The sequence below is a fragment of the Sapajus apella genome, unplaced genomic scaffold (assembly GCF_009761245.1).
Source record: "Sapajus apella isolate SASKATOON/1434 unplaced genomic scaffold, GSC_monkey_1.0 scaffold13, whole genome shotgun sequence".
Classification (NCBI taxonomy): domain Eukaryota; kingdom Metazoa; phylum Chordata; class Mammalia; order Primates; family Cebidae; genus Sapajus; species Sapajus apella.
The window spans coordinates 18,494,586-18,511,373 of record NW_022436953.1 but is presented as its reverse complement, the minus strand read 5'-3'; the positions used below and the strand labels follow the sequence as shown (position 1 = coordinate 18,511,373).

The 16,788-nt window shown below is 34.9% G+C and overlaps 1 protein-coding gene across 9 annotated transcripts in view; it reads right to left on the bottom strand.

Moving 5' to 3' along the window:
* Nucleotides 1-16,788, bottom strand: part of ATRNL1 (attractin like 1) — an 842,256-nt gene that overhangs the window by 724,703 nt on the left and 100,765 nt on the right. For all 9 annotated transcript variants that reach the window (XR_004269856.1, XR_004269857.1, XM_032281122.1 and 6 more), the window contains one exon: nt 8,458-8,641. Coding sequence is in view for 7 of the 9 variants with exons in the window: in XM_032281122.1 (XP_032137013.1) it covers nt 8,458-8,641 (184 nt within the window). In the remaining 2 variants the exon portion in view is untranslated. The remainder of the gene's footprint in view (nt 1-8,457; nt 8,642-16,788) is intronic.

Genomic DNA, 16,788 nt, shown 5'->3' with positions numbered 1-16,788 from the left:
AATCTCACTATGTTTTGTCCTCTTTGGTTTGGTCAGTTTTACATTATTTCAACACTGTGTTATAAATTATATATATATATCAAGAACTGTTATATCTTCCTTTTACTTTCAGCTTTTCTAAATATTTTTACTTAAGATTTATCTTTTCTAAGCAGAAGACGGCTAAGTTTTGTTTTTATATCCAATCCAAAAATTCTTGGCTTTTAACTGGAATATTTAGTATCTCACATTTTGTGTAATTGGAATATTTACATCCTTACATTTCGTGTAAGCATTGATGTATTTGAAGCTAAATAAATCAACTTGGAGTTAGCTACACACTATTTCCTTTCTATATGTCACACCTATTCTTTGTCTTTTTCCCTTATTTTCTTACTTTCCTCCAAACTCATTTATTACTCTGTCTTCCTCTTTACTATTTGATATATAGTGTTCTATAATCTAAGTTGTTATCAACTTATTACAATACAAATCTTTAATTATTAATGTGTAATATTAATTAATTTTTATCAATTCTCATTTCAAAAACTTCAATGCATTTCTTTTTTTTTGAGACAGAGTCTCTGTTGCCCAGGCTGGAGTGCAGTGATGTAATCTTAGCTCACTGCAACCTCTGTCTTCCAGGTTCAAGTAATTCTCATGCCTCAGGCTCCCAAGTAGCTGGGACTACTAGTGCATGCCACCATGCCTAATTATTTATACTTTTAGTAGAGATGGAGTTTCTGCATGTTGGCCAGGCTGGTATCTAATCTCTGACCTCAAGTGATCTGCCCACCTCAGACTTCCAAAGTGCTAGCATTACAGGCATGAGCCACTAAGGCTGGCCAACTTTCGTACATTTTAACACTGATTTACCCCTTTTCCTGACTTACGTGCTATTAAGGCCATGCATTTAAATTTTGTGTATATGCAAGCCACTATTATCCCTCCCCACCTTCTGCTGTCCCTCCCCTAGCCCCCTCTCTATGGACTGCAGTGTGTGATGCTCCCCTCCCTGTGTCCACGTGTTCTAACTGTTCAACACCCATCTATGAGTGATAACATGCAGTGTTTGGTTTTCTGTTCTTGTGTCACTTTGCTGAGAATGATGATCTATGTTTTCAATTTTGAAAACATGTATTCTGGATTCCATTTCCTCAGTTAAAATACACTGTGGAATACTATGCAGCCATAAAAAAGATGAGTTCGTGTCCTTTGTAGGGACATGGATGAATCTGGAAACCATCATTCTCAGCAAATTGACACAAGAACATAAAATCAAACACCACATGTTCTCACTCATGGCAGGTGTTAAACAATGAGAACACATGGACACAGCAAGGGGAGCATCACACACTCGGGTCTATTGGGGGTAATAGGAGAGGGACAGCAGGGGGTAGGGAGGTTGGGGAGGGATAATATGGGGAGAAATGCCAGTTATAGGTGACAGGGGGATGGAGGCAGAAAACCACATTGCCATGTATGTACCTATGCAACAATCCTGCACATTCTGCACATGTACCCCAGAACCTAAAGTGCAATAAAATATATAATCAGTTGTCAAATCTTCATGATGCTCCTTTAAAGGGAATATGCCCTTTTTCCTCTATGTGCTTTGAAATTTTTCTCTTCATGGTTTGTTTTTCAGCAGTTTTACTATAAAATTTCTGAGTTTCTTTGTACTTATGCCCCTTGGTGCTCATAGAACTTCTTTAATCTGTGGCTTAATGTCTTTGTTACTTTTGAAAAATTCTTATTCATTATCACTTCAAATAATGTTCTACATTAGTCTTCACTCCTCTCTTTTTAGGATTCCAGTTACACATGTGGTTTAGAAAGTTTCCACATTCTCCTTGTATTTTTTCCTCTTTTAGTTATCATTTTGTCTTTCTTCACTTCAGTCTGGATATTTCCTTCTGATCTCTCTTCCATTTTATTATTTACCCCTTCAGCTGTGTCTAATATGCCGTTAATTCCATCCAAGAAATTCTTAATTTACTCAATGTAATTTTCAGTTCTAGAATTTCCACTTGATTCATTGGTATAAGTATCCAGTCCTCTGCTAATATTATCTACCTTAAACTTTAAATCCTTAAATATATAATAATTATTTTAAAGTTCATGCCTAAAAAACTCCATTTTCCTATATGTATGTCTCTGGATGTTGTTTTTTACATATCTTACCTTATTCAAATTTTTTTTTTTAGTTTGTCCCAGATATTGTATATAATATATAGAAGAAATACTTTAAGGCTCTGTATGATATTATCTCCCTCAATAAACTACTTTTCATTTTGCCAGCTAACTACATTATGAGAATTTCACAATAATCTAATAAAAGACTGTGATGATTCAAAGGTGGGCTAATTATCACAAGTAGGGCTTAGAACATCAGGGGCCAGACTAAACCCTTAAGTATGTACCAAGGCTCCTGTTCCTTGGCACATCTGGAAACCTAATTTTATTCTTCCATAATGACTGACAAAAGGACTGCTCAGTGTCACAGGGAGTTTCCAGGATTTCTAACTGTCTCAAGGTTAAAACTGTACAAAATGCCAGTCTCATATCCTTTGACATTGTATCTCTCCTAAATCTTTGACAAATACTCATGGTGTTGATAGTTCTCTCATGCTTTAAGCAAATAAAATTCTTAATTTTTCTCAGAGGAAGTAATAGTCCAAAAGAATTCATTTCACCACTGAAAAAGAATAAGTCTTAAAAACACATTTCCTGGGCGCGGTGGCTCATGCCTGTAATCCCAGCACTTTGGGAGGCTGAGGCAGGTGGATCACGAGGTCAAGAGATCGAGACCATCTTGGTCAACATGGTGAAACCCCGTCTCTACTAAAAATACAAAGATTCAGCTGGGCATGGTGGCATGTGCCTGTAATCCCAGCTACTCAGGAGGCTGAGGCAGGAGAATTGCCTGAACCCAGGAGGCGGAGGTTGCGGTGAGCCGAGATCGTGCCATTGCACTCCAGCCTGGATAACAAAAGCGAAACTCCGTCTCAAAAAAAAAAAAAAAAAAAACACATTTCCTAGTATCTGAACAAAGTGCCCTATCTATGTAACCATATCTACTAAAAACTGAAACTAGTTCTGAGATGGTAAAAAGTAAGTATCAGTCTATACAGTAGATACATAATGGTGATACATAATGGACATATAATGCTGACATCACATACAATATAATCCAGGGGTTCTCAACACCCTGTTAGGAACCAGGCTGCAGAGCAGGAGGTGAGTAGCAGGCAAACGAACATAGCTTCATCTGTCTTTACAACCATCCCCCATCACTCACATTACTGCTTGAGCTCCGCCTCCTGTCATATCAGCAGAGACATTAGATTATCATCGGAGTACAAACCCTATTGTAAACTGCACATATGAGGGATGTAGGCTGCATGCCCCTATGAGAATCTAATGCTTGATGATCAGAGGTGGAGCTGAGGTGGTGATGCTAGGGCTAGGGTGGCTTCAAATACAGATTAATGTTAGCAGAAAGGTTCGACTGCACAGGGACCATAATAAATCGCTTGCTTGCAGAGTCATATCAAAACCCTATCAGTGAGTGAGTGGCAAGCAGCAATTAAGCTGCATCTAGTAGCAGGCTTTAGAGTAGCAAGTGAGTTGATGTACTTCAGTTGTACAGTTGCATTTGGTATCATGCTGGAAGGCAGAATCTGACACTTATTTTCATTTGTGCGTGCACTGCCTCCCCCATTATTTTATTTACCATTTCTGTCCGCGCCTCTTTCTCACACTGTGCACTTGTCTCAGTCACACTTTAGTAACTCCACAAACTAACCCTAGCCAAATTGAGTAGAAAACAAACATCACTGGAGAGCTTCTTTGAAAGCGGGAAAATAATGAGACAGCAGAAGACTCTTAGACTGCCAACAAAAAGAAAGCTGCATTTAAAAGAAAATATTGAGAGTCCTACTTAAATTACGAGTTCATTATAACAGGTGATTCACATTCTCCAAGTCCACTTTGTATAATACGTGGCAACCAGCTATCCAATGAAGCCATGAAAACTGCTTCACCATAAGGAGACCAAGCACCCTGCATTAAAAAACAAGCCTCTGGAGTTCTTCAAAAGAAAAAAAAGTGAACACAAAGAACTGAACCAATTATCGAAAGCCACCACTTCATCAAATGTGTCTGTACTGAGAGCATCCTTCTTAGTAGCTAACCACATTGCTAAAGCTCAGAAGCCCTTTACTATTGATGAAGAGTTGATCCTGCCTGCTGCTAAAGACATTTGCAGTCTTTTAGGAGAGGCTGCAGTTCAAAAGGTGACACATAGTCCTCTTTCAGCTAGTACCATAACTAGATGAACTAATGAAATAGCAGACGATACTGAGGCACAATTGTTAGAGATAATTAATGAGTCACCTTGGTAAGCAATCCAGGTTGATAAGTCAATCCATGTTGACAATAAGGTAACAATGATTGTTTTTGTGCAATATATTTTTCAGAGGATGTGCATGAGGATATGCTATGTGCATGTTTTTTCTCTTTCTCTCTCTCTTTTTGAGATAGGATCTCACTCTGTTACCCAGGCTGGAGGATACTGGCCTGACCACTGTCCACTTGGCTCACAGCAGCCTCCGCCTCTCAGGTTCAAGTGATCCTTTCACCTCAGTCCCTTAAGTAGCTGAGACTACAGGCATATGCCATTATGCCTAACTTTTGTATTTTTAGTAGAGACGGGGTTTCATCATGTTGGCCAGGCTGGTCTCAAACTCCTAAGCTCAAGCAATCCACCTGCTTCAGCCTCCCAAAGTGCTAGGATCACGGGCATGAGCCACCACTCCCGGACTATTACGTGCACTTTTGTTGACAACCAACATAACAGCTGCAGAAGTATTCAAATGTCTGGATGATTACATATCAGAAAAACTGAATTGGTCATTTTGTGTCAATATATGCATGAATGGAGTGGCTTCTGTGACTAGACAGCTTTCTGGTTTCACTGCTTGGGTCAAAGAGGTTGCTTCTGAATGTGAGCCTACTCACTGTGTCATCAATAGAGAAATGCTGGCTAGACAAAAAATGTCACCTGAACTTAACAATGTTTCCCAAGATGTGATGAAAATTATCAACCATATTAAAGTACATGCCCTACTTCACATCTGTTCACACCGCTCTGTGAGGAGATGGGTGTAGAGCACACACGTCTTCTCTTATACACAGAAGTGAGATGGCTTTTTAAAGGTGGGTCACTGAGTTTTTGACTTATGAGGGCTACTACAGAGATTTCTGTTAGAAAAACAGCCACCACTGGCAGCACATTTCAGTGACACAGAATGGGTCACCAAACTTGCTTACTTGTGTGACATATTCAACCTGCTCAAGAAACTCATTTTGTCACTTCAGGAGAGAACAACAACGGCGTTCAAGTTGGTAGGTAAAGAGGCTGCATGCAAAGCCAAAATGGAATTATGCGGGTGACAAGTAAACACTGGGATTTCTGACATATTTCAAACATTACAAGAGATTTTGAAAGAGACTGAGCTAGTGCCTTCTTTCTCCCAGCTGGTGCATGAACACCTATCACAGATTACAAAAGAATTTCAGCATTACTTCCCAACTACAAAAGACTCCCAAACTGGGAAGGAATTGGATCCACAACCCATTTGTGAATAAGCCAGGTGAATCGACTCTGTCCATGCTAGAAGAGGATCAACTGTATGAGATCTCAAATGACAGTAGCCTTAAAAGTATGTTTGGGACAACTTCAAATCGCTATACATTGTGGATTAAAGTCAAGACAGAATGTCCTGAGATTGCCACAAAAGCACCAAAAAGCCTGCTTCTATTTCCAACATTCTGTCTTTGTGAAGCAGAGTTTTCTGCAGCGACAGCAAGCAAAAAGAGATTATGGAGTAGACTGAACATAAGCAACATACTTCGGGTGTCACTGTCTCCCATCACCCCCCCCCAATGGGACCATCTAGTTGCAGGAAAACAAGACCAGGTTTCCCATTTATTCTATATTATGGTGAGTTGTATAATTATATCATTAGATAGTACACTGTAATCATAATAGAAATAGAGTACACAATAAATCTAATGCACTTGAATCATTCCAAAACCATCTCCCCTCCCTGAGTCTATAGAAAATTGTCTCCACAAAACCAGTCCCTGGTGCCAAAAAGGTTGGAGACCACTGATATAATCCATATATAATAGCAACTTCACAAATAAGCTAAAAAAGAGCATCAAAACTTTAAGAATACTACAAACCTAAAGGATAATGAAAAAATCAATTAGGGCTCACTGGTAACTTTGTGTGTTTAAGAAATTTAAGACCCCTTAAAATATTAAAGCAGCACACATCTACAACATATTTGTAATGAGGTGTTTAAAATAATTTACAAATTATTTTAGTAAATTGTTTTACAATATAACTATCCAGTGCCATTTGTGCACATACTAAAATTGCCAGGACTGATAATTACATTAATCTAGACAAAACTTTCACTATATAAAGTTTTCAGGTAGAAAAGCATGTAAAATTTGCTAAAATTTCATTCAAGTCATGAGCAACAATTAAATCTCTCATTTTGACTTTACACAAATAATATCCAATTCTGCTTTCTTATCCATTCATTTTTATTAAGATTTTCTTACCTGAGTATTGCTATATCCATTATTCTTACTGTGAACTATACCGCTTCCCTAATACAGAAGTTATTTTTCCCTTTCGGTATGATACGGTATTTGAAATACATTTTTAGGGCCAGGCATGGTGGCTCACACCTATAATCCCAGCACTTTGGGAGGCCGAGGTGGGTGGATCACCTGAGGTTAGGAGTTCAAGACCAGGCTGACCAACATGGTGAAACCGCATCTGTATTAAAAATACAAAAGTAGTCGGGTGTGGTGGTGCATGCTTGTAATCTCAGCTACTCGGCCACTTATATACAAGTGGCTCACACCTATAATCCCAGCATTTTGGGAGGCCAAGGCAGGTGGATCACCTGAGTTCAGGAGTTCAAGACCAGCCTGACCAACATGTTGAAACTCTATCTGTACTAAAAATACAAAATTAGATAGGCGTGGTGGTGTGTGTCTGTAATCCCAGATACTCAGGAGGCTGAGGTAGGAGAATCACTTGAACCCAGGAAGCAGAGGTTGCAATGAGCCAAGATTGCACCATTGCACTCCAGCCTGGGCAATAAGAGTGAAACTCTCTCTCAAATAAATAAATAAATGGTTTAATTAAACATATGTTTAAAATGTGAAACAGACTGATAGTACCTTAATCACTATACCACAATTCCACTTGCTAGCATAGCAAAATGTGAGAGAAAAATTTACAAATATTAAATTTAAGGTAATAAGATGTAATTTATGAGTTATACAAAATAAAATGAATATGTATAAAAATATAAAGAATAAAACTGCATTTTATTAGACTAAAGAAAAGAATTAACAAAATTATCAAAGAAAAAAGGTGTTATAATTCTATCTTTTAAAAAAAGTAGAAATTAGTATATATGTGGGACAGTGACAGGGGTAGAACACATCATGATTTGGTGGAAATCAAATCATGTGTATTTTCTTTGATCACATAAAGTAACTTCATGCTAGAAGTTTAAAAGAATGTATGCTGTCTTAAAAGAAAAACAAAAGTCATTTCCCAGATTTTACAAAGAAAAATTAATGCAACAAAAATTTCGTACAAAAAATTTTTTGTACAAAAACATTAGTACAACAAAAATTTTATTTTAAAACTTCTACACCCAGAAAATCAATAAATGAAAATTTAAAAATATTTCAAACATAAAGAGAACATTATGGATTTTAATAGATAATTCACTAAATAGGAAATAATAGCAAATGAACACATAAAAAGACATTTATAATAGTAATCACAAAAATGCATATTAAAATACCATTCACACCCATCACCTTGGCAAAAGTAAAAATTATCACAATTTTCAAGTGTTGACGAGAACATGAAAAATCAGGAACACACACCCTGTTGGTGGAAGTATACCTTACCAAAGTGACTTGAAAAGCAGTTCAGCAACATGTAATAAAGTTGAGGGTATAAAAACTCTCAGATACAACAATCTCACTTTTAAGTATGCATCCTAGAGAAATTCTTAAAATATGTACCTGAAAAGACCAGTACAAGGAGTACAAGGTAGCATTGTTTATAACAACAAAAGGAAAATTTACCTAAATGCCACAAGCTCTGTAGTTCACAGGAAGTGAGATGATGAAACTAAAACATGCTTTTTAAAATTTACACATGACAATAAAATGTGAGTGCAAAGAACAAGCCCCTGGACAGATGACATCAAAGTCATACTGGTAAACAAAATTACTCATCTGAAATGAAGATGGTATCAGCACTTGCAATTAATGCACATAAAGTATTTCTATGTCAGAAACCATTTTAAAATCAATCGTTTACAATAACGAAGGCAAAATAGAAAATGTGTAATTTTTTGTACTCACCAAGTCTTAGTGTTAACTTCATATTTATAAAGATCATCAACCAATCCATATTTGTTGCCTGGCAATGCTTTATACCCTCCATGAACATAAATGGACTTTGTTATTTCATCATACACACTGGTATGGCCATATCCACCTTGTACAATAGCTCCTTTAGTTTCTGGAACAAGCCAAGTGTTTGATGCTGTAACAGAAAGAAAATAAATTATAAATTTTAAGTAGTACTTTTAAATATAACTAATATATCACCAAAAATACCAACAAGTTCATTTTAATGACATATTTTTATGAGTAAATATCATCTATCTAACATTAATCAAGAAACATTTATTAAATATGTGTCAGGTTAGGTGCTGGGTTTGAAGTTGAGTAACACTGGTCTTTCCAGAGATGAAATCAAACTCTGAAATACTAAAAAGAACATTTTTTGTGTTTGCAAGAGAAAAAGGAAAACTTTATTCTTATATTACATAAATAACTCTAAAAAAATTTAACAAATATTTTATGAGAGTCTACTATGTGACACAGTTAGTCACCAATATTAAAAAGACAAAATGTTATGATCCCCACCCTTCGCAATCTAAGATTACTTGAACACATTTTCAGTACTGTGCTGGCCCTTTATTTGTTGGTTATAAGCCCTACTTTCCTTTTTATAAAGTCTTTTGTATTGCAGAGGATGAAAACCTAAACAATAAAATTTCCAAGACTCTCTTGACAATTGTCTTACTATTAGGTTTCACCAGTGGGAGTACTAGTATGAGATTAAAGGACAAGAGGAAATATTCTGTTTTTGCCTCTAGCAGCAGGAACAGGAAGACTGTGGTAGGTAACGGCAGTGCTGGCTTAATAGGTATTCCCTGCTCAGTATCAAAAGTGGTATGTTTAGTTGCTCTGTGGCAAATGTGATCACAGGCTCCAGCCTAGGTATGTACCCACTTCTGGATTTCTGGATGATCCCTTCCTTTTGGTGTTTCTAGTCTGTCTAACATTTTTGTAACTAATTTCCTATTTTAAAATCCTATTCTGTTTGCTGTATCTTCAAGAGAGTCATATCCCAATGCAGTTTGACTAATAAAAACATCAATCATATGCAAGGGATGCTTTTAAGAAATGCACATGAAAAACACACAATTTCTTGGCCTTAGAAAATTTGTTATAAAAAGCAGTTATATAAAAATCTGTCATTCACTTTTAAATATGCAGATAGATCATATCTCCATCCTTCCTCTAACCAGCCACCTAAAATGTGGCATCCTAGTCAGCTCATTGAAAATACCCAAATCAACTAATAAAAAATGATAATGCTTAAAAACTCTTTGCATTTACAAAATTCTAAGGTAGTACAGAATATGATTCTACAATAGTCATAAAAAATAGAAATATCAAAACAAGAGTCATCAAAGCCAATAGTACTTCATTTATGTTAAGAAACTTTGCAATACTCACATGTAATTAATAGACATTACATTTTGAAGGTAATTTCCAAAATATGAAGTAAAAAACAAGTTATCAGAAATAATTTGATTAATATTTCTTAACCACTTATTTAAGTTTATTTATAAATTTGAACTAAAAGATTTTCATATTTTTATTCATTTTCCTTTTAATAAAGATAGATAATTGATCCTTACCAAAAAATATTGACTCAAGAAGTATAAAATGTAAAAGCTACCCTTTTCCCCAGACCACTACCTAGAGGTACTTTTCATAATTTGTTATGTACAGACTATATTCAAATTACAGTTCTGAATATTTTTGTAGACATACATAAAATGCATGTACATTATGTACATAGATTTGTTTATATATGTGTGTATGTATATAAATATTTGTACCCCTAAAAAATACTATTTCTCAACTACTGTTTCACTTAACAAAACATTTGAGGCATCATTCCATGTCCCATTTATTAGTTTTTTAACAGCTAAATTCCATTGTGTTGATAATATATAATTTATTTAAATAACTCTCCATTGTTACTCATTTGGGTTTCAATTTGCTCTTAAAAACAATGTTGCAATAAACAACCTTGCAATCAACAGCAGCATCATTCTCTAACAGAGCATAGTTCTCGGGAACTATCTCATTATCTCATTTAATAATAACCTTTGTAGGGGTATATTATTGCTATCCCTTCTTTACAACTTAGGAAATTCAAAGCTAAAAAAATTGAATAACACATCAAAGGTTCAAAAGTTAATATGTGAAACAAGATAGGGTAGACTAATTTTTTCCCTGCGCCTCCCTACAGACCTTAGATACAGTGTAAGAGACAAGCAAAGAAAAATTCTGAAGGGTGCAAAGAGGAAGGCAGACTGGCTAGGGACTGGAGGATGTATATCTCATGACACTCACTCACCTAACAGAAGGAGGTTACTCAGGCCCAGCATTTCTCAACCCTCATCCTTACAAAAAAAGGTTACTCGGGCACGCTTATTCCTTACCCAAATTGAACAAGCGTCCCATGGACAACACCAGATGATCCTAGCAGCACTAGCAAGAGGGACCCGCCAAATACTACTTATACTAACTATGCAGGGAAGGCACTCCCCTTCCCTACAAGGCCCAAGACTGGAAAGAGAGATCTCACCACAAGACCTGAATGCAAAACCCAAACTAGATGACTACCTGCTAAGATAAAATATTCAAAATAGAACCTAGAGACTCTCATTATAAAACCCAAAATGTCAAGTTACAATCAAAAATTGCTTGTCATACCAACTACAGGAAAAATCACAACTTGAATGAGAAAAGACAATCAAGTAATACTAACACTGAGATGAATCAGATGTTAAAGTTATCTAAAAAGATTTTTAAAGTAACCATGATAAAAATACTCCAAGTAACTACAAATATTTTTAACTTTTAAGTTCAGTGGTGCAAGTACAGTTTTGTTACATAGTGCAACAATAATTTTATTTTAAAACTTCTACACCCAGAAAATCAATAAATGAAAATTCAATAATATTTCAAACATAAAGAGAACATTATAGATTTTAATAGGCAATTCACTAAACAGGAAATAATAGCAAATGAACACATAAAAAGACATTTACAATAGTAATCAGGAAATTGCACATTAAAATACCATTCACACCCATCACCTTGGCAAAAGTAAAAATTCTCACAATTTTCAAGTGTCGTGGGAATTTGTTGTATCAATTAGTTCATCACCCAAGTATTAAGCCTAGTACCCATTAGTTACTTTTTCTGATCCTCTCCCTCCTCCCACCATTCACTCCCACCATTCACTCAGCCAGAGTGTGTGTTGTTTCCCTCTATGTGTCCATGTGTTCTCATCATTTAGCTCCCACTTATAAGCAAGAACATATGGTATTTGGTTATCTGTTTCTGTGTTAATCTGTGAAGGATAATAGCCTTCAGCTCCAACCACGTCCCTGCAAAGGACATTATCTCATTCTTTTTTGTGGCTGCATAATATTCCATGATGTATATGTACCACATTTTCTTTATTCAGTCTATCATTGATGGGCATTTAGGTTGATTCTTTGCTATTATGAATAGCGCTGCAATGAACATATGTGTGCATGTGTCTTTATTATAGAATAATGTATTAATATATTTCTTTGGGTATGTACCTAGTAATGGGATTGCTGAGTTGAATGGTATTTCTGTCTTTAGGTCTTTGAGAAATCACCACACTGTATTTCACAATGATTGAACTAATTTACACTCCTACCAACAGTGTATAAGCATTCCTTTTTCTCTGCAACTTTGCTACTATTACAAATTATCTTGAAACAAAAAAAAAACACAAAAATATATCAGCAAAAAAAAAAGTTTTTAAAAAATGACAATAACAAATAAAAACTAATTGGATAGGCTCAATACCAGAGTAGAAATGACAAAGGAAAGAACTGTTAAACTTGAAGACAGATCAATAAAATATATCAAGAGAGGGAGTGGGGCAAGGGGTGAAAAACTAACAATTGGGTACAATGCTCAATACCTGGGTTACAGGATCATTCATACCCTAAGCCTCAGCATCATGCAATATGCCTACATAACAAACATGCTTTTAGATTCACCCCCCTGAATTTAAAAAAAAAAAAGGTTAAAATTATAAAAATAAACAAAAAATTAAAAATAGAAATAAATAAATAAAATTTGCCCAATATAAAAAATAGAGAAGACAGATTGGAGAGAAAAAAGTGAACAGAGTCTCAGAGACCCTTAGGACAATAACAAACGGTTCAACATTTGTATCACCATAATCTCAGAAGTAGAAGAAAAAGAAATGGGGCTTATAGAGTTTTTAAAGAAATGATGGCCAAATACTTCCAAATTTTGTGAAGACATAAACCTAGAGATTCAAGAAACTAAGTAGGCTAGGCACAGTGGTTCATTCCTGTAATCCCAGTACTTTGGGAGGCAAAGGAGGGTGGATCACCAGGTCAGGAGTTCAAGACCAGCCTGGCCAATATGGTGAAACCCCATCTCTACTGAAAATACAAAAATTAGCTGAGTGTGGTGGCATGTGCCTGTAATCCCAGCTACTCGGGAGGCTGAGGCAGGAGAATTGCTTGAACTGGGACCCTCACTGCAAGAGACAGAGGTTGCAGTGAGCCAAGATCATGCCACTGAACTCCAGCCTAGGTTACAGAGCGTGACTCCATCTCAAAAAAAAAAAAAAAAAAAAGAAAAGAAAAAGAAAGAAACTAAGTAAGTCTTAAATAGGCTAAACCCAAAGAAATCTATGCCAAGATACATCATAATTAAATTTCTAAAAACTAAAGACAAAGAAAAATATCTTGAAAGCAGCCAGAGTGAAATGACAAATTACCTCAGGAAACAACAATTTTAATAATAGTGGACTAATAGTGGACTTCTTTTCTGAAACCATGGAGGCCTAAAAGAAGTAGCATAACTGTTACCAAATGCTGGAGAGAAAAAGTACTGTAAAGTATGAATTCTACCTCCAGTGAAACTATCCTTTAGGAAATTAGAAGAAAAAGAATTTCTTAAATTTCAAGAAACTAAAAGAATTTGTCATTAGCATGTCTCTCCTGAAATAATGGTTAAAGAAACTTCTTCAAACAGAAAGATAAAGGAAGGAAGCTTGGAGCATCAGAAAAGAAGTCAGAACAACAAATAGAGCAGAAATATGAGTACACACAACACATTATCCTCATGAATGTTTATAAATCATATATGATGATGGAAAAAAATTATAACACCATTGATACTCAAGATATTGATATCTAAAAGTAAGAAAAGTAAAGGTGAAGTGACGTAAATGAAAGCAACTTTTCCACATACCACCTGAGGTGGTAAATTATTGATGCCAGTAGACTTTGATAAGTCAAATATATATATTTTAATATCCAGAGCAACCACTAAGAAAATGATACCAAGAGATACTACCAAGAACACTATGAGTGCATCAAAATGGAAACCTAAAATTTATTCACATAACCCACAGGAAGCAAGAGAAAAAGAGGCACAAGAAAAAGAAACAAACAGAAAACAAATAATAAAATAGCAGACTTAGTCACTAACATATCAAAATTACCTTAAATGTAAATGTTCCATTTATAAAACATTCTTGGAATTACAAAATTATAAAAATGGAGAATAAACTGGTGGTTATGAGGAGCCAGGGTCGAAAGGAGGTAGGTATGGTTTAAAGGGGCAATGAGTAGGATCTTTGGGGTGAAGAACTACTCTGCATCTTAACTATGGTGGCAGATACATGAAACAACATGTGTGATAAAACTGCGCAGAATGAAATATGTGCACGCGCACACACACACACAAATGAATACAAATAAAACTGGGAAAATGTGAGTAAGATCACAGGGTTATATCAATGTCAGTATATAGACTTGTGATATTACACATTTGTGCAAGATGTTACTATGAGAGAAAACTATGTAAAGGGTATACAGAATCACTCTCTTATTATTTCTTACAATTACATACCTGTAACTACATTTATCTCAAAATAAAAAATTTATTTTAAAAATATAATGTTCGCCTTACTGTTAATCAGCATAATTCATTATGAAATATAGTACTTCACTTAACTACTTGGCAAATATATTTTTAAAAACTTTTAGAACTGTAAGAGCCAAAATATGGGTCTAACACCAAAATTTGCATTCTTAAATACTATCTCAGTGTTTCTCTGGGTCCAATCACTAGCAGTTCAGGAAATGAATTTTTAGAAATGTAAGAGCCAAAACACAGGTCTAACACCAAAACGTGCATTCTTAAATACTACTTCAATGCTTTTCTAGGTTCAATTGCTAGCTGTTCAGGCAAGGAATTCATAAGTGGCATAGTACTTTCAGATGAAAAATTAAGGAAACAATTGTGTTACCATACAGGAAACAAATCTGAAAAGTAAGATTAATTTGATTCACAGTCTCATTATATTCTTTTTATGTTTTGCATTTGGAAATGTGTATATACTCCAAGGAACCAGTTGGCCTCAATAAACATACAAGGTAACAAAATATAGATCACTTCAGAAAAAGTATTTTCTTATTCTATTATTTGAATATGCATGAATATTTATTTTAAATTTGGTAGTGTGCTTTATCACACTCTCAATTTATAAAAGAGTAAATCACTGGTTCAAAAGTAGGTCATTAATGAGAAAATACAGTGGTAAAATCAGATGCATGAATACATGAACTAACTCAAGATAATAATGCAAAAGTCAAAAAGAAATCATTCAAATATACCAAGAGTTCTTCATTAGGCTATGATGGAGTAATTTAGAAAGCATTTCCTACCACAAACAACTCAAAAACCAGAACAAAATAAATGAAAAATCCTTTACAGATACTGGATACCAAGCAGCATACGACTGTGATCCTGTGACAACATAGGACTATGACTCTAAAAGAAACAGAAACAATGTAAGATCTATGATTGCCAGAGCATACTGCTTGTAGGCAATGCTCTGGCCATGACACAAGATGGGGGAAGTAAAGTAGAATAAATAAACTTTTTAGCATGAAATAAATATTTCTCTTTCTTTAAAGAGAAACAAATAATTTTTTTATTTCTGCTTGTTATCTAATGTCTGTGAAGAATTTTTCATATATTTTTTTCTGGTTTTTGAGTTGTTTATAGCAGGAAATGCTTTCCAAATTACTCCACCATGGCCTAATGAAGAATTCTTAGTATATTTGAGTCATTTTTTCTTTTGACTTTTACAGTATTTTTTGCTTTTATAGTATTTTAAGTGAAATGCTGTATTTCATAATGAATTACCCTGATTACTTGTAAGGTGAACAGAAACTCAGTGAGATCACAAATAGAGTGGTGATCTCACTGAGTTGAGAAAACAAAGATTAGAGTTTAAAGAAATCAAACCAGCTTGCACACAGAGAAAACTCAAGAAATCTTCAGAAAAGTACCACAAGCCTTTAGCTGACTACTGATCTGCATGTGCAAAAGGGAAAAACTACTTAAAGCTGTGGAAAGGACCAAAAAACAACTCAAGTTATTTACTAGCGCTAGTAACAGTTTGTTCTCAGAGCAACAATAGAAAAATGACCCACACTACGGGAGGTATTAGGTAGAGTGCTGAGAAGGGCTATAGTACCAAAATAAATGAGTAATAAACTAAAAGTTGCTCTGGAGCCAATCTAACAAGAACAAACTCCCATAATGTTCAAACTCATAAAAAGTAATGTAACTGCGTGTCAGTACAAAGTCCAACACCCCTTAAAAGAATACAACAAAATCTAATAGCCAAAATTTTAAAATATGCATGTCCAAAATGTATGAAAATTTAACAAGTACAGAAGTCAAAAAATATATAATTCATAACAAGAAGGAAATCATTTAATAGAAAGAGACCCAGAAATAAAACAAAAGATAGAAGTGGTAGAACAGAATGTTTTTAAAAACTATTAGAAATATACTTGAATATGCTTAATAATGTTGCAGAAAACATGAATATGATCAAGAATAATAGATAATTTTTTAGAAACTAAAATAGAATGCCTATAAATGAAAAACACAATATCTCACATGAAAAATACATCTAACAGAATTAGCACAAGGGAGAGATTATAGAACAGTGAACTTATATATAAATAGAAACTGTCCAAAATGAAGCACATAAACAAAACAGACTGAAAAACCTGTATAACAATATCAAGCAGCCTAATCTAGGGTGATAAGAGTTTGAGCCTAATCTAGATAGGGTGATATGACGGTAATGTGGTGGACAGAAATAACATTTGAAGAAATAATTTCCCAAATTTAACAAAATCTCTAATTCCACAAAACCAAGAAACTCAATGAAATACACTCAAGGTGTGTGTGGTGGAGGGGGAGTGTTGAAAA